The sequence below is a fragment of the Fragaria vesca genome, linkage group LG6 (genome assembly GCF_000184155.1).
Source record: "Fragaria vesca subsp. vesca linkage group LG6, FraVesHawaii_1.0, whole genome shotgun sequence".
Taxonomy (NCBI): domain Eukaryota; kingdom Viridiplantae; phylum Streptophyta; class Magnoliopsida; order Rosales; family Rosaceae; genus Fragaria; species Fragaria vesca.
This window is the reverse complement of record NC_020496.1, coordinates 26,361,245-26,387,599: the sequence shown is the minus strand read 5'-3', so window position 1 is coordinate 26,387,599 and position 26,355 is coordinate 26,361,245. Positions and strand designations below refer to the sequence as shown.

Below are 26,355 nucleotides of genomic sequence, written 5' to 3'. Positions count from 1 at the left end.
TCTCTCTCTCTCTCTCTCTCTCTCTCTCTCTCTCTCTCTCTCTCTCTCTCTTCACCCAAAAGTTTCACCTCTCTGCAGAAGCACAACCTCAACCGCTTGTACCTGCCATTTCTGTCCACAAAGAAAGCTTCCATCTTTGTCTGCTTCTCTCATCAGTGAGTGCTTCCTTCTTCTATTTCTTTACCTTAGAATACCATGCAGTTCCATTTCCTGTTCTTGTTCTTGTGCTTCTCTGTTTCCATAACCACTATAACTAGTTTGAGCTCTGATGGGCTTGTTCTACTGTCCCTCTTAAACCACTGGACTTTTGTCCCCAACCCCATTTCCTCAAGTTGGAATCTTTCTGATTCCACACCATGCAATTGGGTAGGAGTAGAATGTGATCCGGCCCACAATGTTCTTGCCTTAAATGTCTCTAGTTATGACATTTCTGGTCAGTTAGGGTCTGAAATTGGGAACTTGAGTCACTTAGAGACTCTTGTTTTGAGTTCCAATAATTTTTCTGGCCAAATTCCCATGGAGTTGGCCGATTGTAGTCTTCTTGAGACCTTGGACTTGTCTGGAAATGGGTTCTCTGGAAAAGTTCCTGATAACTTGGACAAGTTGGGAAATTTACAGTACTTGAGTTTGAGTGATAATTATCTGGAAGGGCAGATTCCTTCATCTATTGGAAATTGCAAGAACTTGGTTTACTTGGATTTGTCATCCAATCAGTTTAGTGGAGGTGTTCCTTCTGCACTTGGCAATTGTACTGGTTTAGAGGAATTTTCAGCTGCAGTTAACAAATTAGTTGGTCCAATACCTTCTTCCTTTGGCCTACTAGATAAGCTACGAATTCTATACCTTCCTGAGAATCAGCTGTCAGGAAGAATACCTCCAGAACTTGGTAAATGCAAGTCCTTGACCGAACTACAATTGTATTCGAACCAGCTAGTTGGAGAAATTCCTGATGAGTTGGGAATGTTGACCAACCTGCAGGACCTTGAATTATTCCAAAACAACTTAACTGGTGAGATTCCAGTTAGCATATGGAAGATTCAAACTCTTCAATATGTCCATCTCTACATGAATAACCTCACTGGGGAACTGCCTTTAGAGATGACGGAGCTCAAGCAACTTAAAAACATCACATTGTACAACAACCAGTTCTATGGAGTTGTACCTCAAGCTTTCGGGATTAACAGCAGTTTAGTTTGGGTGGATTTTATGTATAATAAGTTCACTGGTAGCATCCCTCCAAATCTTTGCTTTGGAAAGCAGCTATGGGCATTGAATATGGGGTTCAATCAATTTCAAGGTACCATACCTTCTGATGTCGGAAGTTGTTCAACTCTTTGGAGGATGAGACTTGAACAGAATAACCTGACCGGAGTTCTCCCACAATTTGTGAAAAATTCTGAGCTTTCATATATGGACATCAGCAGCAATGAGATTAGTGGAGAAATTCCATCAAGCTTGGGAAACTGTAGCAGCCTCACCACCATCATCTTGTCCATGAACAACTTAACAGGAGTTATACCAGAAGAGCTTGGTTACCTTGCAGATCTTCAAAAGTTGAATCTTTCCCACAATAATTTGGTGGGTGCTTTGCCTTCTAGCCTATCCAATTGTACCAAAATGCAGGAGTTTGACGTGGGGTCCAACTTCTTGAATGGTTCAATTCCTTTGAGTTTGAGCAGATGGACAGGTTTATCTAAATTGGTATTGAGTGAAAACAGGTTCACTGGCGGCATTCCACCTTTCTTGTCAGAATTTGAAAAGCTTTCCGAGCTACAACTTGGTGGAAATTTGTTGGGAGGTGTGATTCCATCGTCGGTTGGAGCTCTGCAGAATTTGTTTTATGCTATGAACCTTAGCAATAATGCATTGACAGGTGAGGTCCCTTCAGACATTGGAAAGCTGATGATGCTACAGCGGTTAGATTTATCTCATAACAACTTGACAGGGAGTTTAAGAGTTCTTGATGGCATGAAGTCATTAATTGAAGTTAATGTTTCATTCAATGGCTTCACTGGTGCAGTACCAGAAACACTGATGAACCTGTTGAACTCATCCTCATTTTCCTTTTCCAGCAATCCCTCCCTATGTGTCAGCTACCTTCCATCATGTGGCTACACTTGTGCCGGAAACAACACTATTAAACTCTGTAATAGTCCATCAAGCAAGCCGAAAGGACTTAGCAAAGTGGGAATTGCATTTATAGCGGTCGGATCATCGATACTTGTTGTTTCTCTGCTGTATCTACTGCTTTATTTGTTTTGCTTGAGCAGAAGGACTAAGAAGGAGCTTGGGGTCTCTGATCGAGAGGGTCCATCTTCCTTACTCACAAAAGTCATGGAGGCTACAGAGAACCTTAATGATAGATATATTATTGGGAGAGGAGCCCATGGAACTGTTTATAGAGCTTCTTTGGATGATGATGAAGATTTTGCTGTCAAGAAGCTTGTATTTGCAGGGCATGAAGGAACGCGTTTGAGCATGATAAGAGAACTTCAAACCCTTGGGAAGATCAAGCACCGGAATCTGGTCAAATTAGAAGACTTCTGGTTAAGAAAGGACTATGGCTTAATCTTGTACAGGTACATGCAGAACGGGAGCCTTCATGATGTTTTACATGAAATTAGTCCGCCACTAATACTGGAGTGGAGTGTCCGCTACAAGATAGCACTGGGAACTGCATACGCTTTGGAATATCTCCATTATGATTGTGTGCCCCCAATAGTGCATCGTGATATCAAGCCAATGAACATTCTCTTAGACTCTGAGATGGAAGCTCATATTTCTGATTTTGGTATTGCTAAACTCTTGGATCAGTCCACTCCTTCAACGATTTCCATCTCAGTTGTTGGTACAACTGGATATATCGCACCAGGTATTCCTTGTATGTTTAATTATGGTTATAAATGTTTTCTACTTACAAGTCTTTGATCAGAACTAATATTATCCATCGTTTTCTGCAGAAAATGCATTCAGAACAGCAAACAGTGTGGAGTCTGATGTGTACGGTTATGGGGTTGTATTACTTGAGCTGATAACTAGAAGGAAGGCATTGGATCCATCTTTTATGGAGCAAACTGACATTGTAGGATGGGTTAGATCAGTGTGGAGTGATACAGAAAAAATTGATAGGATTGTTGATTCAAGCATTATGGAGGAACTTCTAGACTCAAGTATCAGGGACCAGATTGTTGATGTATTTTTGGTGGCTCTCAGCTGTATTCATAATGATCCTAAAAAGCGACCCATGATGAGAGATGTTATCAAGCAATTATTAGATGTAAAGTCCCCAATGAGGAGCACAAAATTCTAGCTTTTGGACATATCCAAATGGGTTGCTCTAAACAGGTAAATTGGATCCCCTGTCTGCAGTTTTAATCTATTAGTACTGTATCATTATACAAATATAGTCGATATATAATCTTCTCTTCTGTGTTGGTGTTTCTGTTCTTAGTGTCTCTTAGTAGCCATATCCATAATCTAGTAAAGCAATGTAAAAAAATTGAAGACTGATGTCTGGCGGAAACAATATGAATGTTAAGCATCTTTTAATTCAAGCGTTTCAATCTGCAGGATGCTGTTCAATCATGTAAAAAATTTAATTGACAAAAACTTTCATAAGTTTCATTAACATGTACATGTTTGGGCAAAGAACACTGTTACTTTATTGCTCCTATAATTGTTATAGACTTGCAAATATATCATCATAAGACAAATATATTTAATTGTTATTATCGTATATTTGCAAAATTGCAAGAGGTGAAGCAAAATATTGCAGATGATATATGCCAGAATCTCGTTTTGTTGACTTTGTCCTATGATGGACTGTGAGCTAGATAGTGGCAAATATCATATCCTTTTGTTGTGTTTCTTAGTTTCTTTCTTCATCTCTTTCAATTTCTTTGTTTCAAATGTGGTAAATATCTTCTAGGTTAATGTTAGCTGTTCATTGTGATTAGAGGCCGTCCTTCAGGTGCACTTATCAATTACATGCTACTCATGCTCTTCCACCACACCCCTTGATTTCAGAACTATATGTGATTAGTGGGAAAGGAAACTTTATAGCTTATGAAACTGTAATATGTTTCCATAACATTAAGATATCAGGTGTCTCTTTCATTCTTAAAGTTGACTAAGAGAAAAGAACAGAACTCCAACATCAAACCCCATAGTTAAATTTCTGTTTTGAAAAACTTAAGAAAGCAACTGGTTGGAATCTATGAGTAAACTATGCCATTGAAACCAAAGCTTTCCATCTAATCAACTGCTCTGATTTTCTTCTTATCCCCCAAGGTTACTTAATTGTAATTTTTATTTACTGCTCTCCCTCTAAATTCTAAAATAAAACGTAAAAATGGAAGATTTAGAAGAGAATGAACCGAGAAGGATAGCTGTGCCAGATCAATGGTGCTAATGCTGTATGCCACCTGAAAATTTACCATCCCAAAATACACTTAAGATTGGATGATGAAATATTCCCCATTAAGCTCAATACTCAATAGCTAGACGCACCGTGCATATGACTTTACTATACAGTTCTCGTAAGATAATGAAATGCACCCATCTTATTATGCATGAGGACACCATCAAGCTTAATTAGTTATTAATAACCCAGAAAACCAACTAATAGGAAAGTCAGAAGGGGCAGGATTAGTAAGGATTTCTTGTGCTTGTAATCAAATCTTGGTGTGGTGGTGTGCGGTCATGGCCTATACAATATACAGTGGTTTACTTCAAACTTAGAACAGCAAGTGTAGCTCATGTTGCCTTCTTTCACATTGAACTTGACTGCTTCATCTCCTTCTCTATCACTCTGCATTCATACTGGAGCTACCAGAATTGCCTTATCCGATGTCGCTTAGCTTAATCACACTTGCCGGAGCAGGGATTGAATCATTGAAAAATGAGCCTCGTTGTGTAAGAATAACTACAACAAGCTCATAACTCTGATAACAATAACATTCAACAAACGTGCCACTAATGAGTTCAATTAAACACTTGAGTTTGTTTTGTCGGATACTCGGATTCGTAATGCAAAACAAACCGAAATAAGAAAGATCCAATAAGAAATTGGTCTGGTTTTGAAAGTTTTCTCTCTCCTTATTTTCTCGTAACTAAGAACTTAGTATTATTGTCATAGATTAACGAGACAATAAAATATCATCTGATTAATTTGTTTTTTAAGAAGAATAATATATGATCCGATTGCAACCCTGCTCTGAAATAATAAAAAACAAACCATATGGTCTTTTATTTTAATGAAAGTGGACATTACAAATTTGATATTAAAGAAACTAATTGGGTAGTCTTTGTAGTTGGTACAACAATTTGATCGATCATCTTGCATTTACTCCAAATATATAACTTAGAAGTATGGTTCTTGTCGATGTGAATCGATTTTAGAGCAAGTATGGCATATTCAACCATCCATGCATGTAGTATTATATAGGGTTCACACTTCACACTTCACACACCAAACAACCAAAAACAAAGACATCTCTAGTCTCCATCTTCTTCTCTTTGTCAGTAAAATCATGATTCTGGGTCTAAAGGTAGAATCTTTGAAACTTGCTAGAGACCTTGGACTGCGTCCTACTATGGCTTCAGCACCATCATTTCGACCACTATATAACCCCAACTCACTAAACAGACTCTTCATTCTTCAACTCTCACTTCATTCCTCTCTTTGTCACCCTGTACGTTACTGCCATTTCTTCCCTGAAAGTTCTCATCTTTGTCAACTCTTCTCATCAGTGAGTGGTTCCTCTTCCTCTTCTTCTTCACCTTAAAATACCATGCAGCTTTCATTGTGCCATTTCCTGTTCTTGTTCTTGTGCTTCTCTGTTTCCATAACCACTATAACTAGTTTGAACTCTGATGGACTTGCTTTACTGTCCCTCTTAAACCGCTGGACTTTTGTTCCCACACCCATTTCTTCAAGCTGGAATCTTTCTGATTCCACACCATGTAAATGGGTAGGAATAGAATGTGACACTGCCCAAAATGTGTTTGCCTTGAATGTCTCTAGTTATGGAATTTCTGGTCTGTTAGGACCTGAAATTGGGAACTTGAGTCTCTTACAGATTCTTGTTTTGAGTGTCAATAGTTTTTCGGGTCAAATTCCAATGGAGTTGGCCAATTGTAGTCTTCTTGAGACCTTGGACTTGTCTGGAAATGGTTTCACTGGGAAGTTACCTGATAACTTGCACAAGTTGAAGAATCTACAGTACTTAGGCTTGTATGATAATTTTCTGGATGGGCAGATTCCTGAGTCCTTGTTTACAATTCCAAAATTGGCCTTTGTTTATCTATACAATAACAGTTTGAATGGTTCAATTCCTGGAAGTATAGGTTCATTGAGTCATTTGAGTGAGCTTGTGCATTTGTATTTGGACTATAATGAATTGTCCGGAGGGATTCCTTCATCCATTGGGAATTGTAGTAAATTGGAGGAATTGACTTTGAGTTACAACCAGTTGAGTGGAGTATTGCCCGAGAGTCTGAACAACCTTAAGAACCTGTCGTATGTACTAGTCAGTAAGAACAGTCTTGAGGGTACCATTTCTTTTGGTTCAGAAAATTGCAAGAAATTGTTTTTCTTGGATCTGTCATACAATAAGTTTAGGGGAAGTCTTCCATCAGCCCTTGGCAATTGTACTGGTTTAATGTCTTTTATGGCCATAAGTAACAACTTGGTTGGTTCAATACCTTCTTCTTTTGGCCTACTAGATAAGCTAGAACTCTTGTACCTTCCTGTGAATCAGCTGTCTGGAAGAATACCTCCAGAACTCGGTCAGTGCAAGTCGTTGACCGGACTACAATTGAATATGAACCAACTAGTTGGAGAAATTCCTGATGAGTTGGGAATGTTGGACAACCTGCAAGACCTTCGATTATCCCAAAACAACTTAACTGGTGAAGTTCCAGTTAGCATATGGAAGATTCAAACTCTTCAATATGTCCATCTCTACATGAATAACCTCACTGGGGAACTGCCTTTAGAGATGACTGAACTCAAGCAACTGAAAAACATCTCATTGTTTAACAACCAGTTTTATGGAGTTATACCTCAAGCTTTGGGGATTAACAGCAGTCTAGAGCTGGTAGATTTTATGTATAATATGTTCACCGGTAGCATCCCTCCAAATCTTTGCTTTGGAAAGCAGCTAATGGTATTGGTTATGGGGTTCAATCAACTTCAAGGTACCATACCTTCTGATGTCGGAGGTTGTTCAACTCTTTCGAGGTTGAGACTCGAACAGAATAACCTGACCGGAGTTCTCCCACAATTTGTGAAAAATTCTGAGCTTTCATATATGGACATCAGCAGCAATGAGATTACTGGAGAAATTCCATCAAGCTTGGGAAACTGTAGCAACCTCACCACTATCATCTTGTCCATGAACAAGTTGACAGGAGTCATACCAGAGGAGCTTGGTTACCTTGCAGATCTTCAAACTTTGGATCTTTCCGACAACAATTTGGTGGGTGCTTTGCCTTCTAGCCTATCCAATTGTACCAAAATGGAGCATTTCAATGTGGCATCCAACTTCTTGAATGGCTCCATTCCTTCCAGTTTGAGTAGTTGGACAGGTTTATCTGAATTGGTATTAAGTGATAACAAGTTTACTGGCGGCATTCCACCATTCTTGTCAGAATTTGAAATGCTTTCAGAGCTAAATCTTGGTGGAAATTTGTTGGGAGGTGTGATTCCATCATCAGTTGGAGCACTGCAGAATTTGTTTTATGCCCTGAACCTTAGCAATAATGCATTGACAGGTTTGGTTCCTTCAGAGCTTGGAAAGTTGATAATGCTACAGAGGCTAGATTTATCTCAAAACAAATTGACAGGGACTTTGAGTGCTCTTGATGGCATGAAATCATTAATTGAGGTTAATGTTTCATACAATAACTTCACAGGTGCAGTACCACAAAGACTGATGAACCTGTTGAACTCATCCAGATTTTCCTTTTCCAGCAATCCCTCTCTATGTGTCAGTTATCTTCCATCATGTGGCTTAACTTGTGCTGGAAACTACACTATTAGGCTCTGCAAAAGTCAATCAAGCAAGCAGAAAGGACTTAGCAAAATGGGAATTGCATTTATAGCCCTCGGATCATCGATACTTGCTGTTTCTCTGCTGTATCTACTGGTGTATTTGTTTTGCTTGAGAAGAAGGACTAAGCAGGAAGTTGGGGTCTCAGCCCGAGAGGGACCATCTTCCTTACTCACCAAAGTCATGGAGGCTACAGAGGATCTAAATGATAGATATATCATTGGGAGAGGAAGTCATGGAACTGTTTATAGGGCTTCTTTGGATGAAGACAAGGATTTTGCTGTCAAGAAGCTTGTATTTGCCGGGCATGCCGGAAGGCGTTTGAGCATGATTAGAGAACTTCAAACCCTTGGGAAGATCAAGCACCGGAATCTGGTCAAATTAGAAGACTTCTGGTTAAGAAAGGACTATGGCTTAATCTTGTATAGGTACATGCAAAATGGAAGCCTTCATGATGTCTTACACGAAATTAGTCCCCGGTTAATTCTGGAGTGGAGTATGCGCTACAATATAGCACTGGGAACTGCATATGGCTTGGAATATCTCCATTATGATTGTGATCCTCCTATAGTGCATCGAGATATCAAGCCAATGAACATTCTGTTAGACTCAGAGATGGAAGCTCACATTGCTGATTTTGGTATTGCTAAACTCTTAGATCAGTCAACTCCTTCAATGGTGTCTATCTCAGTTGTTGGTACAACCGGATATATCGCACCAGGTAATTCTTTTATGTTTTATTAATTATGGTTATAAATGTTGCTACTTACAAGTCTTTGATCAGAATATTTTCCATGGTTTGTTACAGAGAATGCATTCAGAACAGCAAACAGTGTGGAGTCTGATGTGTACAGTTATGGGGTTGTTTTACTTGAGCTGATAACTAGAAAGAAGGCATTGGATCCATCTTTTATGGAGCAATCTGATATTGTAGGATGGGTTAGATCAGTGTGGAGGGATACAGAAAGAATTGATAGGATTGTCGATTCAAGCCTTGTGGAGGAACTTCTGGACTCAAATATCAGGAACCAGATTGTTGATGTGCTTCTGTTGGCTCTCAGCTGTACTCATGATGATCCTAAAAAGCGACCCACGATGAGAGATGTTATCAAGATATTATTAGAGATAAATTCCCCAATGAGGAGCACATTGTTCTAGCTTTCGGACATCTCCAAATTGGTTGTTCTAAACTGGTAAATTGCATTCCCTTTTGTGCAGTTTTAATATTAGCACTTCATCATTATGTGAATATAGTCAATATACAATCTTTTCTCTTCTGTTCAATATTGGTGTTTCTTCAGATATAAATCTATAAAATCAGCATCTTTTATTAGCCATATTCATCAAAATGTAAGCAATGGAAGACTGTGATTGTAATTCAATCACTACAAATGTCACGCAGAGATAGTTAATCTGCGATATTGAAAAGACATTTGTAGACAGTAGACTCCTCTATAGCTACTATGTATGAGAGAATAAACTATATGTAAAGCCTTTATTATAATGTCTCTGGGAAAAAAAAATTAACAAATTAATCTATAAAACATCTGAAGAAATGAAGAATGGGATTGATGTTTATACTGGGGGTCCTTCTAGTCTTATGTAGTCATACATGATTCCTGTGAAGGGTGATTCACCTTTTGGCTGTGTAAGATAGATTGTGTTTGTTCCTTGGTGCAGCAGAGAACTTGGTACACTAACACTGAACAACGAGTACAAGCCATGAATTCCATGTCTTGCTATAGCATTGTCCACACCTATTCTACCTGTTGCAAAATGTGGTTGCTTGGTGTTCAAGTTATTAATCCGAACCAGCAGTTTTGAATAACTGCCTGAGGCCAATGCCAATCGGAGTGTAAAATTTCCGGGATGAGTCGCACTTTCAAGTTCAAACTGAATCTGCCATGTAGTTCCTACATAGGTCCCATTTCCTATATCCCTGGTCACTTGAGCATAAAACCAATCGTTACTGTAATTGTGAACACCAACTTTGTAGACCAGATCAGAGTCAGGGTATCGATCTTCATAACGTGCCCACAATCCATATTGCCGAAACCTTTCTGAAACAATGTACAACTTATTTGAGAGAGTTGGATATGGATCAGGTATGTAGAACTCGGCAGCAGTGCGATCAGGGATGCCAATTTCCCACAAAGTAGGACCATTTCTTGGAGGTTCATAGATAAAATCAGGCATTTGGATTTTGCTTCCTTGTTCAATTGTTATGTCAGCCTCATATTTGTAGTCTCCAATGATGCCTGGAACGGATGCATACAAACTGTAATTTCCGGGCAGGACATTTTTGATGATGAAGTGACCCTTGTTGTCAGCTTGAGTCCAGAACTGGTATCCCTTGCTTTCCCTTTGCCATGATCCAACTTCTCCAGGTGGTGCAAGTCCTACATAAGCGAAACGTGCTGAATGAAGAGGCTGATGACTGATGTACTGATCATATATCAGTAATCGGCTAGACAGTGATCCCCTTTGATCAGAAGAAAGGAAGTCTCGAGACTCAGTAAAATTGTATGGCCAGCTCTTGACTTCTTCTAACATCTGTTGTTTAGCATTGCTCCAAAGACTACTGATGGAATTCTTTGAGCCTTGATGAGCAGAGTTAAGATAGATAAAAACCGGGCCGAAAACCTTCTTCCATGCCTCACCTTGTTGGAAGTTCATCGAAACATTCCCAGCGTAATGGCTACTAACAAACACAGAGAGAGTAGTTGGACCAACGTGGGAAGTGAGGCCTTGCTTGAAGGGACCGGCCATTTTGAACTCATCAGTTGGTGTGATCATCCAAAACCCAACAGGTGACTTCTCATCAGTGCAAATCCAACCATGGACTTTGTTATCCTTGTCCTCAATCGTGTACTGATACTTGTCATCTACCTCTCCTGTGTTGTTTAGGAGAACCGCTTCTTTATATGCGAGTTTGATACCATAAATTCCACGTTCATAGGCTGTTGGCATGAACCTTTGCCTAGTATCCGATAGCGCCATGTATCTGAACTTGGCTTGTTGAAGCTTGAAAACCATTCTTATTTGATCAACCTTGGCTTCCGGCCACCCTTCTAAGCGTTCAAAAATGGCGTATGCATAGAAGCCAGAACGACCACGCTGCAATATGTACCTTTTGTCCATATTAAAGGGCACTGTCACACCCTGGGGAAGGGACACATTGTATGTTCTGGTGAAAGAGATTTCTACTTGGTCTTCTGCAGATGTAATCACACGAAATTCTGTGCCCAATATTCCTTCAAAGATACTAGTTCTGCTCTTCTGCCCTGGGTAGTTCCAGTTCAAATCCCAGTACCCTCTATTAGTTGGCTTATTGTGGATCTCAAGCAAGTTATCTATTCCACCGTATTTGATTCCGGTAACGTGTCCGGTGGGATTGGAGAAAGTTAGTCGGACAAGGCCATTATCCAACACAATGGTGTTGGATGTATTCACCATCTTCACCCCATAATATCGTTCAGAAGTGCTAGTGCTCCGAAGTGATGTTCTTGATGAGGTACTTCTATTGTTTCCATGACCTATCAGGAGAAAAACTAAAACCAGCAGCACCACTAGTGTCCCACAACCCATTGGACGACCCATTGATAAAAGCGCTTTCTCTGTGCTCGTTAAACAACAAAGCTCTGAAACAGTTTTGGATTTTCAGAGAGAAGATCATCCTTAATATTGCGTTCTTATATATATTATGTACTGTATTTGATTCATAAATTAGTACAGTACATAGATTACTACTACAACTCTAGTATCCTAATCTAATTGGATATCTCAATCGATTCAGAGTCCTAGTTTGATGAAGGCAAAGGCTAACTAGATAAATAGATAGTGTTCTTAAACTCAAGCGTCGTGCATCCTATGAACCAATAGTAAGAAATTTTTTTAATATTCAAATATTGTCAACCACAGTTAATTTCCTCCAATATTTCATAAAAATAAAAAATAAAAAATAAAAACAATTTCAAAATTGATACATACAAACTGCAAATTGTATAATCATATGGCAAAAGTTCCAACAATTCAGTGAACTCACGGTGCAACAAATATAAAAGGTGAATATAGGTAATCTTTATCTCTCATCTCTTTTAAATTAAAGAAAACCAGAATTTCCGTCATGATTGAACATTCCCATGCTCGCTGTGTGTACATAACTAAGCATGTAATGCATGCCTCAAAATCCCACGAACCTGGTATGAAGTGGTGAAATGCAATTTTTGTAGTATATGAGCTGATTATTATGTAAGTAAAGACTGGGTGCACGATCATTATACTTCATGAATTCAAGAGTAATCAGTCAATAGTATCCACACTAGTTTCAAAGAATTGGACAAACATGTATTCAGAGAAACAATGCAATCAACAACTTTACAAACTCAATTATTTGAAAAAAGAATTCCTAACCTTATGAGAGCAAATACAAGCCCTACAGGTAGAGCCTTATGCTGCTAGAAAATAAAATAATTGAAAAGAAACTAGAGAAGGGAAACAAAAATGATACGGGGGAATAAACTACTTTGAATACAAAGGATAAAATCCATGACAGATTCTGTTTTCTATTTACTTTACAAATATGAAACGGGCTGCAGGCCTCAAGAACTCCCATGAGATCTAACTGATGAGATTGATTGTGCTGAAAGAGAGGCCGTTGGGCTGTTAAGCTCCCGCTCTCCATTGATAGCTTTCGGTTTTCCACTCAATCTTTCCATTGCTTCATGGCAGATGTCATCAAACCACTCATCTTCCGGTAGCTCACTGATACCATAGTTAGAATTTAGAATAAAGTAAACCAGCTTTTAAAAAGCTATAAGAATAACCAGTGGAAACTATGTGTTGGTTGCAGACAAATAATAGCTGTTTCCTGATATACAGAGCATGTGATAAAATTTTAAAAATACTATCTAACTATGGCTTGGATTTTTACCTCAAGACATTTTCCCAACATAAATGTGCTTTGCATATACTAAAAGCTGGCAGTTCTTAATCATGCAGGGTTAGGAAACTACAATAAAATTCAGTTACAAGCTACTATGCATACGTATCCCTGAACTTCATGGTTATGTTTCATGTGTACAATGTATATGGCCATGTCTCCATGTAGATAATGTATATTGTCAAATCTCCGTCTATATGCATAATCATGTATATTCATGATGTATGAAACCTAAAACAAGTAGCATACCGATAGGGATCCATGCCTGTTGCAGAAAATGCTGTCATTGCCTTAGATATTATCTCATTGATAACGCGTTGCAAATTTCGAGATAGGAAACGGCCTTGTGAAGCAAAGCATATGACAAACTTCATATCTAGATAGAACTGCGAGCACATACAAAAAGTAAATATGAAAATAAGTCAATGTAAATGCATTAAGTAGAATAACAGCAACCAATGGCATTCAATATGCAACTCTTGCATTTAAGACTCTGTAACACTGCATTTTGAGTATAAATCCTAGTTAGTATAACCTTTTAGAGGTTTAGATCATTCAATCTTATGTCGTGGGGGATGTGAGCCATGTTAGGTCCATAGCTCGCTTAAGGCATTGGTCAGCTAAATTGACATAAAAGAAGATTGCATCATGGGTTCAGAATGAGAAAAGAGTAAAAGAGTTGTTTGACCACCATTCCTAATCTGTACTGATGACTATACAAAGCTTATATTTATAACATACGACCAGTAGGTGTTCAAGGGTTCTTACCAAGGTAAATTTGTAAAATAAGCATTTAGTAAACCGGGAAACAATATAAAAGGGCAGCTCATAAAATAGCTGATAAAGGCAGGAGGCTATTAGCATACTACATACTAGTAGATATCCTTAAAAAAACTAACAGCTAGTGCTGCCACGGGCTCACGGCCAGAATGAGCATCTACATTATCCCTACAATCTTCAGTTGTTACTCTGCAAGTTAGATGTAGATTTACTTTCTTTCTTCTTTATATGATACAGTTTCTACTTTCCTTCTTATACAGCCTAATTAAGAAACAAGTTTCACATGTAGACGTCTATGTTCTTTCTATCCTTGTACATGCAATGTCTCAGTTGGAATATTGGAATCACAATTGTTAGTTTTTTTATGGATGAAAATCGGTTGATAGTCGCAAAAACAAGGCAACATATTTCGATAAAATTATTTCATATGACCAGAAATTGCTTGCCTGTTGTAAACCAAGAGGACCCAAAGGCCTTGGCCCATCCTCAATGTCATCCCAAAAGCTTTGATCTTCCGAAAGCCACAAGATGACAGTTTCTGTTAGTCTCATAAATAGCAATGTCATAAATCTCTCCCTTCCCACGAACATATCAGCGGCTATACTGGTCATCCTGCTTAGCTTTACAAAAAGTTCCTGTGATGGCACAATTAAGAAAAGAAAAATTGGAATTAGAAAACTTTCCAGTCATTTACTCAGAGAAAAAAAAAATTATTCAAGTACAGATAAGAAATTAAGAAGGCGCTAAATCTGACAATAAGTACAATGTAATAATGGGATACACATGGGAAGGGAAGTAGCGAGTGTTTATTCCACAAAACAAAGATGTATCAACAGACAACAATCAATTTTATAATATACAATTTCTACTTCTAATAGCAGCTTCAGCATTATCAAGTGAGGGAAGTCAACGTGATAAACTTTTGAACCATATGTCAATGGCAATGTAATTTTCGCCAATGATGATGTCAGACTAACAGAGGTTTACCTACAACTCAGTAGTAATAGCTTCTTTTAAACAGGCTGGGACAAAAGCTGAAAACATAAGGATCAAAGTAGAGAAAAACATCACAACAAACCTGGAATATTAGGGATGGAAACCACTCAAATTCATCCACATTCCCATCTAAGTTTATGTACATATCAGCGGTAAGATGACTGTCACCCTCCTCTGTAAAAATGAGATCTAGGGCATGCTGACGACAAAAACTATCTTTTAGTCTATCAACTGAGCTGACGAGCCGTCTCTTCCATTCTCTTTGCTCAGGATGGCGATTTTGCCTATCTGATGATCTTCTATCCTTTACTGCAGCCTGAGTTAAGGGAGCCAGCTTCATGGCTGCACGTGGAAGTAGTTCATCTGCTAACAATGATGCATTTGCCAGCAATGCCATCTGTTGGGCTTCATCCCCAGCCATGCGAACAATTTTATTCCCAGAACCTTCATAGTTTGCTTCTTCATCCATTGAACCCGGTAATGCTTTTATTAGCATGTTCACATATGCATTAAACACTTGGAACAAGCCTTCTAGTGTTTGACCTCCCAACTGCATACTCAACAACGGTCCTACATCCTCAAAGAAATCCTGCAGTGGGTAAAATTAAAAGAGGATCAAGTAATGCATGTTAATGATCAAAGAAGTGAACGGTAGACAGCTGGTAAAAGCATTTTGTCAAGTATGTGTCCCACCAAGAAGCTTTCCTAAATACTTAAAAGCACGCACTAATGAGTCAAAGTAATACTCATTGCTAGCTTGAAATAATGAAGTAAGGTACAATTCATTAAAACATACAATGTTTAAAAAAAAAAAAAAAANAAAAAAAAAAAACTATACAAGTATACAACAATGAGTTGACAGATCGAAAAGAAATAGGAAATCTAAATAAGTACTCTGACAAACAGATCAGGAATATCGTGAAGAGCACATAGATAATGCTTTCCACAAATTAGAATCCATCTGACATACATGAGAGCAAGCGGACACACGTTCCATGAAGTGTGCAAATAGATGCAAGCACACATTTTAATTACTTGACTTCTATTGGGGAGAAAGAATGGTTTACCTGGACCATCAAATTGAACCGATGAGCACTACTTGTAAGTTTATGTTGAAACGCTGTTGTATTACCAAGGAATGTGCTTGAGGGCCTGCCAGGTTGACGTGTTGCTGTTGGAGCAGTTGTAAGTACCCAGTCATCAGCTGCAGCTAAGGCAGCAGTACTTTCTTCAATTCGTTTTAAGTTAGCCTCTAATGCTTGTTCAACACTAGGCCTAAAAAGTTTCAAAAGCACAGGACAGAGGGCCAAGCCACGAGCTTCTAACAAGGAACAATGACCTAATGCAATTTGAACACACTCTGCAGCAGCTCTTAAACCTCCAGCAGCTGCTGATGAAGCTAATGCATGTCTTTTAATGAGAAGAGCAAAAGCCTCGGTTTGCTTTATGGCCCACATAACGAGCTCAGAAGTATAATCTGGTTCATTCTCAAATATAGCAGCGGAATCAGTGGCAGCTTGAGCAATAGCAGAGAAAACTAACTGTGAGAGAGCGGCAGTATATGCTCCTCCATATGAGGTGCTTGATGGACGAAGGCTTTGCATATTATACTGATATCTCTGGTAATGTGCATTCAGAAGAAGACTGTGTGCACGAGGGCCATCCCCAAGTTTCTTAAGTGCCGATATAGCTGAACGGAGTTCACCACCACGAGTAGAAGGCTGGTTAGCAGCCTCTGCAAGCTGATCAGCTAACTTTTGCCTACGTTCAGTAATAGAATTCTGCAGAGACACAAGTAAAGCTGGATCCAACATCTTTAGTTGTTTTGCTTCAGAAGCCACATGTTCACCTTCCTCCAGGGCTGCTAAAGCTTCATCCACTCTCCTCTCAGCTAACAATACATCCAAGAGATCAGGAAATTCTACTAGCCATTTCTCCAAGTCTGAAGGCTCTCTATCTTCAAAAGTCAATGAACCATTTTCAGTAGACCCTTCCACTGATTTCGATAGATCAATCTTTACCCCCTCAGCTAGATCATGATTTACAGTAGCTAGAGTGGATAGCAGGTTTCTGATAGAGGAAAGCTGCCCTTCTAAATCTGATATCTCCTTTGAAGTTCTGTAAATGAGAAAAACAATTCACATAAATTCTAATTACACTAGACTATAATGTTGTATCAAAATGAACACTTCATAACTAAAGAATAGACTAGCATAACCTTCTGAGGTGTGTGCACTTGTAATATATGTCACCTAGATAGATCAAAGTAACTCCAAAGGAGAAACAGAGCTGAATGTGACACTATATGAAGTTGCATATCAACCATCACTTAAACAAAGTAGATTACAATGTCTTTCACTAAGTACAAATAAAACTATCGATCTCAATTCAATGAGATATGAACTCTGAAAAGCTAAAACTCCAAAAGTGAGTACGCCTAAAACAAAGCAACACAATTTAATATTACTTGACAAAGAAAACTTAGAGCAGCATGTAATCACTTCAACAGTGGCATCCTACAATGTGTGAGAAATGATTTACCAGAATAAAAGGCACACTCTTTAACATTTTAGAACAAAGGTGGTAGTGGTGACTGGTGAGAATATAATTTACATACTACAATCTAGAGTCTTAATTATGTCACCATGCAAACTTTAGCGAGTCAAACAAGTCAAGCTAAGTCACCATTATATGGTGAAGCAACTCAAAACATAAGCATACAAATTGGCAAAATCTCATCACTAAAACACGAGATATGCTGATACCAACAGACCGAACAATACCAGCTAATTAACTCAAACACATGAAACAGGCAAGTCAATTTCGAACACGACAAAGCCAACAGACAGCAGCATTACAAAACGATCAATATCACTAACTAATCACAGCTTTCAAACTAAGCAGTCAACGAAAACTCACTGTATGAATGCCGAATAATTAGCATAGACGCTCCTGCGCATCTCTTCCGCAGCTGTCTTCTTCAAATCGAAAAGATTCGCACAGAACTGCCTCAACTCCTGCACACAAATCCGAAACACAATTCAAATTTCCTCTCAATTCCGCAATTCTACACAAACAATCACACCAAATCAAACACCAAAACTAAGCAACAACAGTACAACTCCAATCCAAAGCTTCTACCAAGCTCAAAAATGTAAAAAGCAAAAGCCTTAAGAAGCAAAACCTTCTCGTTGAGGGAGCAGCGCGACTGAACGTAGCTCTGAGCGTCGAACCTATCAGACTTGAACACATTGAGGCCTTCCTCGAGCTTGACGCCGTTCTCCTTTACCGGCGTGCCTCTCGACCGAGCCGCCTTCGCCGACGCCATCGCCGCCTACCAGATCAGATCAATTAGGTCCGAGAGTTGAGATCCGCGGAGGACAAACTTGGATAATCGGAGGTGCTTCTATGACTCAGCAACAGCTATAGGGCCATGGAAGTTGAGCTTGTGAGCTAAGCGAAGAAGAGAGAGAGAAGAAGACGGAGCCAACGCGACTCTCTCTGTCAAAGAATTTGTTAAGAGAAGGGAAGGTTTGGTTTGACTGTAATTTACCTCGGTTTTCTATTTTTCTTCTTAAATTTCTGGACAGTTATTAATAGCGGAAAGTAGGAATATTTTCAGGTCTTTCTTTCTCTGACTAGTCTCAGAGGATTTTATTTTTTGCTGTACGACTGCTCCTAATTTTGTGCCATTAAGCTGTGATAGATATAGCGACAGTCCTTTCGGGCATTGACGCTCCTTGATATACACAAGGGCTTCCTTCTTAGACCTGCCCCGTATAGGAGGCCTCCCAAGGGTTCTCTAGCTCAGTAAATGCCTTGATTTACTCACCAACTGTAAAGAATCATAGGTGAGAGAGATAGCAGGGGATGATCTTGTCAACTCAATTGTGCTCAATGACCTGTCGCGGAGATTAGATATCACTCAAAGGAACAGATGGGGGGTTTCAATCCACAGCTAGACGTAAAGAAACTTGAGGATTGCATGATTAAGCTAACCAATTTTGGAGACGAGTCAATTTTTCTCAAGGAGATCCCGTTCAACTCTAGCATATGCCTTGTTCATGTCGAGTTTCAAGGTTACCTCCCTCTCTTTTTAGCCGTTGATAATGGTACATTTCATGTATAATCCTGGATTAGCTAACCTTTCAGGAATGAAAGCATTTCATTCTCACTGTCTAAGCTTTCCATCATCAACTTCTTGGCCCCATCACGTATCACATGCCTAAGAGTAGTTGTGCCTTTCTCTTCTTAAACCATCAACCCTGCTTGCTAATGAACACACAAACTGAATGTTTATATGTCTCTTGGTCCTAATTATATGTCTTGCTTGGTAGATCGATGCTCGTTTTTATATCAATGGCTCCTGCGGTAATTAAATTTCCCTCATCTTTGGTATAATATGACCCCGTTTGGTTAGAAGAAATGTCAAGACAGGGAAATAATTTATTTTCTTTTTCGTATTGATATGAAATGAAAAATGTTGTGGTATTTCCATATAGGTGTTTGGTTGATATTGTAATTAAATTAGTAATTCATTTTCATTTCTATTACACAATATTTAATAAGTCATAATAATGAAACTGAAGATTTAATTTCCAATAACTCCATTTTTTATTAATTGCATGTGTGATCTATTTAAGAGAAGATAAACTTTTTAGATAGCTAATTTCTGTAATTTACTTTTGACAGTAGGAATAGAAATAAAATATCACCCATTACTAAGTAATTCAATTCAGGCTTTATGAGAGAGTCAATTTCCAGTCGTATCTCATTTTTTGTTTCATTTCCAATATTTATTTACAACCAAGTAACACATTAGAATGGAAAATGAAACCAATTCAATTTTCATACCATGATTTCCTACCATACAAACGGAGCCTATGTGTTGGCTACTTTGACAGTCTGACTGATAGCTAGATTACTTGGGCAGGCTAATCATTTCCGCATTGATAACTAATAATTAAGCATATATACCAGGATTACCAGCTATGAATAATGATTCAGATATATAAACTCCAGTTTTGACTAGAAATCATGCGACAAGATGGATGGAAGAAAAAGGTTGTTTTTTAGATATACAGATGGGTGTTGGCATTTGGGGCATCAGTTTCTATTGCAGCTTCACAATACTCAGCTACAGCCTACAAGCTTAGAGAAGTAGGAATTGGTATCCAAGAGCTTTGAGGGTTCATCATACTCCACCAGCTTCCCTACATATTCAAACAAATGCACATTATAGATCAGCAGAAGTTGCCATCTTAAAGCTATTTTGTAGTTGTGCTTTTAGCAATGCCAAAAATGCTTCCACATGATGCAGCACCCTGCAATGCTCTTTGATGTAATACACCAAGTGGTTAATTTCTAGAGTGGCAGAACTTAGATTATAAATCATACGAGGCAAAAGTACTTCGCATACAAATAAGAACTGAGAAACATCCTTGTAAATGGCATAACTGATGTCTTGCATTTGATTGAAACATTGATCGATTAAGAGAGAATGTAACAGAGAAGTGGATACACCATAGGACAGGACGAAGACCATGGTGCTGTCATAACGGTTAGGACTCTGTGAGCAACAGTTATCACTGTGCATTCTACAAATTCTAGCCTGATTATTCTTTGAAGAATGGCATCTGTTGCATAATCAATGGAAGCAGAGGCCTCATCTAAAACTAGAATTATGTTCCTCTTATTTGCTGAGCAAAGCTGTTTGTCTTGAACTCTTGAACTTTTGGGGGAATCCATATTATCTCCTCCGCTGTCTTCTTCTTCTCTCTTGCGTTACAATTTACATTAAACTCTATTCTAATCGGAGATACCTAAACAGCCAACAGTTCAAGTGATCATATATGTCCACTCCCAACCTAAATCAGCTCTTTCTCCCTATCGTAGAGGCTAAGAATAAGAAGAAGTTGATCCATTAGATCGCAGGTAGATGTAATCAGCTACTTACGTATATGTAAATTGGATTGATCGCAGCCATCCGCTGTGATTTCAATTTTTCATTTCGAGCATGTAGAATAGTTTGAGAGCTATATTTGATATGCAACAGAAGAACAAACTATTGTCAATATTGTGGTGTGCTCCCTTTTTAACTGGTTAATCATTTGTTTGTGCAGATGGGGTCTATCCGTCTATAGAAGAGAAGACAAATCTTGAAGCTGATGAGGAGCTTGCATGCTCATCAGCAGCCACGGGGGACGTAGAGGCCTTTCATTTACAATCCCTACCTTGATGTGGCATACTCATGGATTTTGAAGAATATATGGAGGATAAGAACTCCAAGGAGTTTTTATACTGTCCTTTTTAATGCAAAGATCACCATGTTGCTACCCCTTTGGTCCCTTGGCAATCTGGCTACATATCTTCACTAAAAACCAGGTATGCAGTACATATTTATTGGGAGATATGGAGGAGAATATACAATTGTAGAGGTTTAGGAAGCAGGAAACTTATGCTATTTTGCATTACATGTCAATTGTGGAATGAAGAAATCAACCAAACACAATTTTAGCAATTTTATTTGACTTAGCAGCTAGCTGGTTGCATTTACAACTCTTAAAAGTAATTACTTTGTAAATGTTAGGGATGGGTCCTCGTCTTCAGCTTATTAGGCATGGCACCATTGACGGAGCATTTAGGATATGTAACTGGGTATGTGCTGGCTTTTCAAATCTAATATAGCATGGTAGCAACTCTATCCGAGACTAACTCTTAGTTAATTTGTTAATGATTGTGGATTTGTGGTGCAGGCAACTCGCTTTGCACACAAAACCGACAGGTACTATTAGAAATTTTTGGTATCATGAAAGTATTTGTCATAGACACCTTCATTTTAGTCAGTATTCTGTTGATTATGGCCATATAGGACGATAGTTCCTCTTCAGATTGAGAAACTTTCAAACTACTTACTGATTCGTTTCTCTTGTTTGATCTGGGTTACTTTGTGAAAGTGGACTTTTGGTCCACTGTTTATACTGTTTTAAATTATAATCATTAAAGCTAAAGTTTTTTTTTTTTTTTTTTGAACAAAAAGAAAAACAGAGAAGAGCTTATACCTTTGTTTACCTTCTTTCCATTGCATTTGCAGTTGGGGGACATATAAATGTCACATTTGTAACTGTATCTGATATCATTACATCACTCTTTGCATTAAGCGAAGGCATGAATAGAGTTGTTCAGAAATCTTTTTTGGGGTCGATTTATTGAATATGCTCATGGTACGGTGATTGGATGGGCCTTCACTGGTGGGATCATCCATGGCAAGAAAGTTCAAGTTTTCAACAAGGTAGATTTTCATAGTCTTGTCGAACTTTTTCCCCTGAACTTCTCGTAACAGGGGTTCATTGACATTCCTGCCATCTTTATGTAAATTACATGTACATCCTGATGTGGTTATTTTCGCAACAGCAACACGACCAAGTGAATGTTAGATTGCTGCTAATGGGTATTATATATGCTTCCGGCTATACTTCATTTCACACACTCAGAAGTACATTCTTGGAAGTCAGAGTTATCCCTTTCAAGATTTAGTAGCTGTGTAATGCTAGTGGCATATGCAAGCTTCCTTTTCTTCAAATTCATAAGTCGTCATCCTCTTTATAGACTCACTGATGAGGATGAGGATGAGGTCAGTTGAGAATTCTTTTTTAGTATACAGAATGGAATTGGTTTTCCTTTTGAAGATTATGTATTTTTATTTGTTTATACTTCCCTATGTTTTTGGTATTTCGTTCTTTTAAGTCCAAAGGTTAGTGTAGGCCTAAATTAGAAAATACGTATTTTTAAAAGTACATTTCATATCATGAAAGCTCACTGAATACCAAACCAAGAAGCATGCATTTCTCACCTACATGCACTTTTGAACTATTTACATCTGGTCGAACGGTAATGAAATAGGGATCTTAACTGTGGACTGTACGAGATCACTATCATGTTCGGAGTGTTAATATGTTTGGACTGTACGGTAATGAACGGCAATGATACATTTGCTTGCAGGCTTTAAGGCATTGAACATAACGTGCGATACTGATTTTGAATCTGTTGAATATTGCCTAACTTTGATGTTCTTGTACAGTCAGTTTTCTCATGATGGTGTTATGATTTATCCTATGATTTCATGTTGCTATGTATTGAAAACCATAAGATATGACATATGGATTGAGTACTTGGGAAAATTTTCAAGTAGTTGAAGATGCAGTTTTCTGTCTACCCACATGAGTAGGCAAACCCAAATACCGATCATGCTTTTCAACTCGTTCCACACCCAATATCTCAGTTAATTCAAGCTGCTTATCCATATTCATCTTGAGTTGCAAACCTCAGATGATAATATGTTCTTGGAGAAAGAATATTGAAATTATTTTTTTAATTACCAACAGTCACGGCTTCATTAAATTTAGCTTAGGGAAACAATAAATATGTTACGTACCTTTCGCATGTACGTAGTTCTTGCATGTCAACCCACCGTTTTAGTTTCCTTTCACCATATTTTCCTTATCGGAGATCCAGGCCTCCTTGGTGTGCCACCCTTGACATGATCACATTCGAGTTGTAAACTCTCGCATTCTCCTTTGTTGTCACTTGACCATCACCACCAGCGGAGGGCCAACCGGTCTCCGATACTACTATTCGCAATGAACCACCGCCGGCCTTCTCTAAAGCAGCGTAAGGTGCATCAAGCATCGCATCAAACTAGAAGGTTAAGAAACATGTACAGAAGAAGAAGTTTTGGGAGAAGTCAGGATGCACAACCTGTGCCAGCTGACTTGTTCTATATATACGAATCAACATGATTCTGTTACAATTTGGATTACAAGAGAATAACAAACTGAAATATATACATTGTTCCTATGAGATATCAGAAAGGAATATAGTGAAGGATTATCCTATGCAGTTACAACAGAAATTAGATATCTATGGGGTAGCAGCTGATTTGAATGAGGACTCCTATCCAAGGTAGGAGCTTCTGTGTTAATCTCTTGTACCGGTCTATTACAAACAGGTTTTGGTAGCCATATTGTCCATCTTGAACCACAACTGATGGAGATGTAAAAACAGCATATTGAAGGCTAACGCTTCCACGGTTTGAAATGTAGGTAAAGTAAGGATACATGTTTAGAAGCAATGAAGATTTATTTCACACTAGGAAACCAATGACGGCCGGATCGAGAAAAGCTAGATGGTCCTGCCGGAATGATCCCTTTGATGGAGGGTACGATTCTTGGAGAATATATTACAGGATGAACAGCCGTGGCGACTTTGATTTTGTTTGCAAGACCAGCTAGCTAGCCTTGGAAATTGCAAGGCCATGGCAGGCCGGGCCAACATATTGTGCTAATGGTCTGATTCTATCTCATTCCCTGCCGCAAGGTATTTGAAATTGACATCTCCATAAGGTACCACATTTCTTTGGACCCAGTCATCAGCACTGGCCTGATTAGAAGAAAAATCCTGAAGGCGTTCGTTTTCGACACCGATGAGCTCGATCGATGTTGGAGCCTCTAAGAGCTTCGAGAGCGTCACGGTTAGGACCATAAATCCTGGCCTTATCCTTTTGATGTTATGTTGGTTGTAGCTAGAGAGATATTACTTCTCGTGTTGGTAGTAAGTTGTAGGGCTGGCATTGGTAGGTATACCGATTCTATTTATTAATACCATGTACCAATCAAGTTATAATTAGTAGGCAAAATCCTCTATCAAAATCAACCGTTGAAGTTGGTATACCGACTTCGTTGGTACGGTTGGTAATTGGCCTATACCAAGTATAAATTGTGGCCAAAAAAACTAAAAGACCTAGCCTATTTGAATCCTATTTTTGGGTTTTCTCTATATCAATTATCAAACACATTCACATTTTCAAGCATCATATAATTTCAAATGCATAAACAAGCAAGATTACCAAAATTGACAATGCCAAAAGACCACAAATTGCCACAAACATCAAGACTATAATTTTCAATATTCTGATACCCAAAATTAACTGACATCCAGTCATCCACATTATGCCGATTTCGGCTCAACATGCAATACCTTTGTCAACAACTCAACATAATGGCCTTTACTGCTTAAAACCAAACACACTGAAAATTAAACCTAAGCTCATTAGTCATTCATCTACATTATCCCCAAACAAAAATAGAAAACAATGTTAAAGATGCAGACTTATTCCAATCCCATCAAACATTTTTGAATTTCCACAAATTGGGTTCAATTTTCTAAATGATGGAAACCTTGATGAGTATGAGTAATTTGAATGAATCAAACAAACAATTAGGTACAATCCTAAAACGGGAACGAGAAATTTAAATCAGGAAAGAGCTTACTCCGCACTCGGCGATGGCGATCTAGATGTTCTGAAGCGAGGAGGAGAAAGCAAGCAGTGAGAGATTGGAGAAGATGGTGAAGGCTAGGAGCAGTCGAGCTAACCTTCGCAGAGCTTCCATGACGAAAGAGAAGCTTGACCTCTGCGACGACTCAGCAGTGTGAGGTGTTGCCTAGTTCTCACACATCCGAGTCTAGGCGCTGCTGAGTCGAGGCACTGCGAAGTCGAGGTGTTGCCCAGTTCTTGAAGCTGAAATTGGCACTGCCGAGTCGATGGCGAGAGAGGTGAGGTGTTGCCCAGTTCTGGAAGCTGAGTCGAGGTGGCGGAGGTGGCGAGGTGTTGCGAAGTCAAGGTGGCGGAGGTGCTGTCGAGTCGACGACGAGACAGATGAGGTGAGGTGAGAATCGAGAGATGAGTCGAGAGAGGTGAGACTGCGAGAGTCTGAAGTGAAGTGAAAGTGAATTGAGTCTGTAAGGATTAGGGTTAGATCAATGATGGAGATTCATCTCCACAAATCAACGGCTTTGATTAGTAGTTTTAATTATTTTTTACTATTTTTAATATAACTTGGTTGGTACATGGTATACTGTATTTTAGAAAAACTTGTACCACGTACCAACCGACTCCTCAAACTTGGTACGGTACAACTGTACCGAAAACTCGGTTACCAACTACTTGGCATACCAATTTGTTTGGTACGGTTGGTACATCGTTGGTTGGTTTCACCAGGGTCCAAATTGCCACCCCTAGTAAGTTGTCTGCAACGTTTCCATTAAAAACACCAATTAATCTGGGCATCTGCTTATCATATATTGATATATACATGTACATTAGCTCAAAAAACAAGATTTCCATATAGCTAGGGTAAGAGCGTTCATACTGACAACATGAACATGATTTCATGTTTATACATTTGAGAGAAGGAGAGAGACCTGTTGTGGTATTGGTAGCCATGAGGACACCCAGTAGTGGTAACTTAGAAACTATAGAAGGAACATTGGCAACTACATGTAGTGGTAACTTAGAAACTATAGAAGGGACATTGGCAACTACATGGGACTATTCAAAACTCGAAACGATATGCAGCTTAGCAATTTGCATGTTCGACAACTATGAAGAGCCATTTTTATAGGGTGTGCAAGAGTTCTAGACATTTTTGAATAAATTTCCACGATCGTTAATTAGCAGACCTTTTTTTTTGGGAGTGGAAGGCATAGTCTTATTGAAAGAAGAAAACTTTACAACCAAGATTTACA

General features: G+C 38.7%; 4 protein-coding genes and 1 pseudogene across 4 annotated transcripts; 2 read left to right on the top strand and 3 right to left on the bottom strand.

Moving 5' to 3' along the window:
* The first annotated feature begins 43 nt into the window (after positions 1-43).
* LOC101296689 (receptor-like protein kinase-like) lies at positions 44-3,554 on the top strand. Its single transcript, XM_004303794.1, has 2 exons — positions 44-2,872; positions 2,961-3,554. Exons 1-2 carry the CDS (start codon positions 196-198, stop codon positions 3,308-3,310), a joined length of 3,027 nt encoding a protein of 1,008 aa, XP_004303842.1. The 5' UTR covers positions 44-195; the 3' UTR covers positions 3,311-3,554.
* A 1,913-nt stretch (positions 3,555-5,467) lies between these two features.
* LOC101310051 (receptor-like protein kinase-like) lies at positions 5,468-9,212 on the top strand. The gene is made up of 2 exons (XM_004305769.1): positions 5,468-8,775; positions 8,863-9,212. Exons 1-2 carry the CDS (start codon positions 5,793-5,795, stop codon positions 9,210-9,212), a joined length of 3,333 nt encoding a protein of 1,110 aa, XP_004305817.1. The 5' UTR covers positions 5,468-5,792.
* A 417-nt stretch (positions 9,213-9,629) lies between these two features.
* On the bottom strand, positions 9,630-11,654 carry LOC101309759 (rhamnogalacturonate lyase-like). Its single transcript, XM_004305768.1, has one exon. It carries the CDS (start codon positions 11,652-11,654, stop codon positions 9,630-9,632), a length of 2,025 nt encoding a protein of 674 aa, XP_004305816.1.
* Positions 11,655-12,335: 681 nt separating this feature from the next.
* Positions 12,336-18,338, bottom strand: LOC101296406 (exocyst complex component 8-like). Its single transcript, XM_004303793.1, has 7 exons — positions 17,957-18,338; positions 17,692-17,789; positions 15,840-16,890; positions 14,855-15,361; positions 14,223-14,411; positions 13,246-13,382; positions 12,336-12,818 (listed from the first exon to the last, which is right to left on the bottom strand). Exons 1-7 carry the CDS (start codon positions 18,098-18,100, stop codon positions 12,656-12,658), a joined length of 2,289 nt encoding a protein of 762 aa, XP_004303841.1. The 5' UTR covers positions 18,101-18,338; the 3' UTR covers positions 12,336-12,655.
* A 4,919-nt stretch (positions 18,339-23,257) lies between these two features.
* On the bottom strand, positions 23,258-24,312 carry LOC101309473 (annotated as a pseudogene).
* Positions 24,313-26,355: the final 2,043 nt, after the last annotated feature.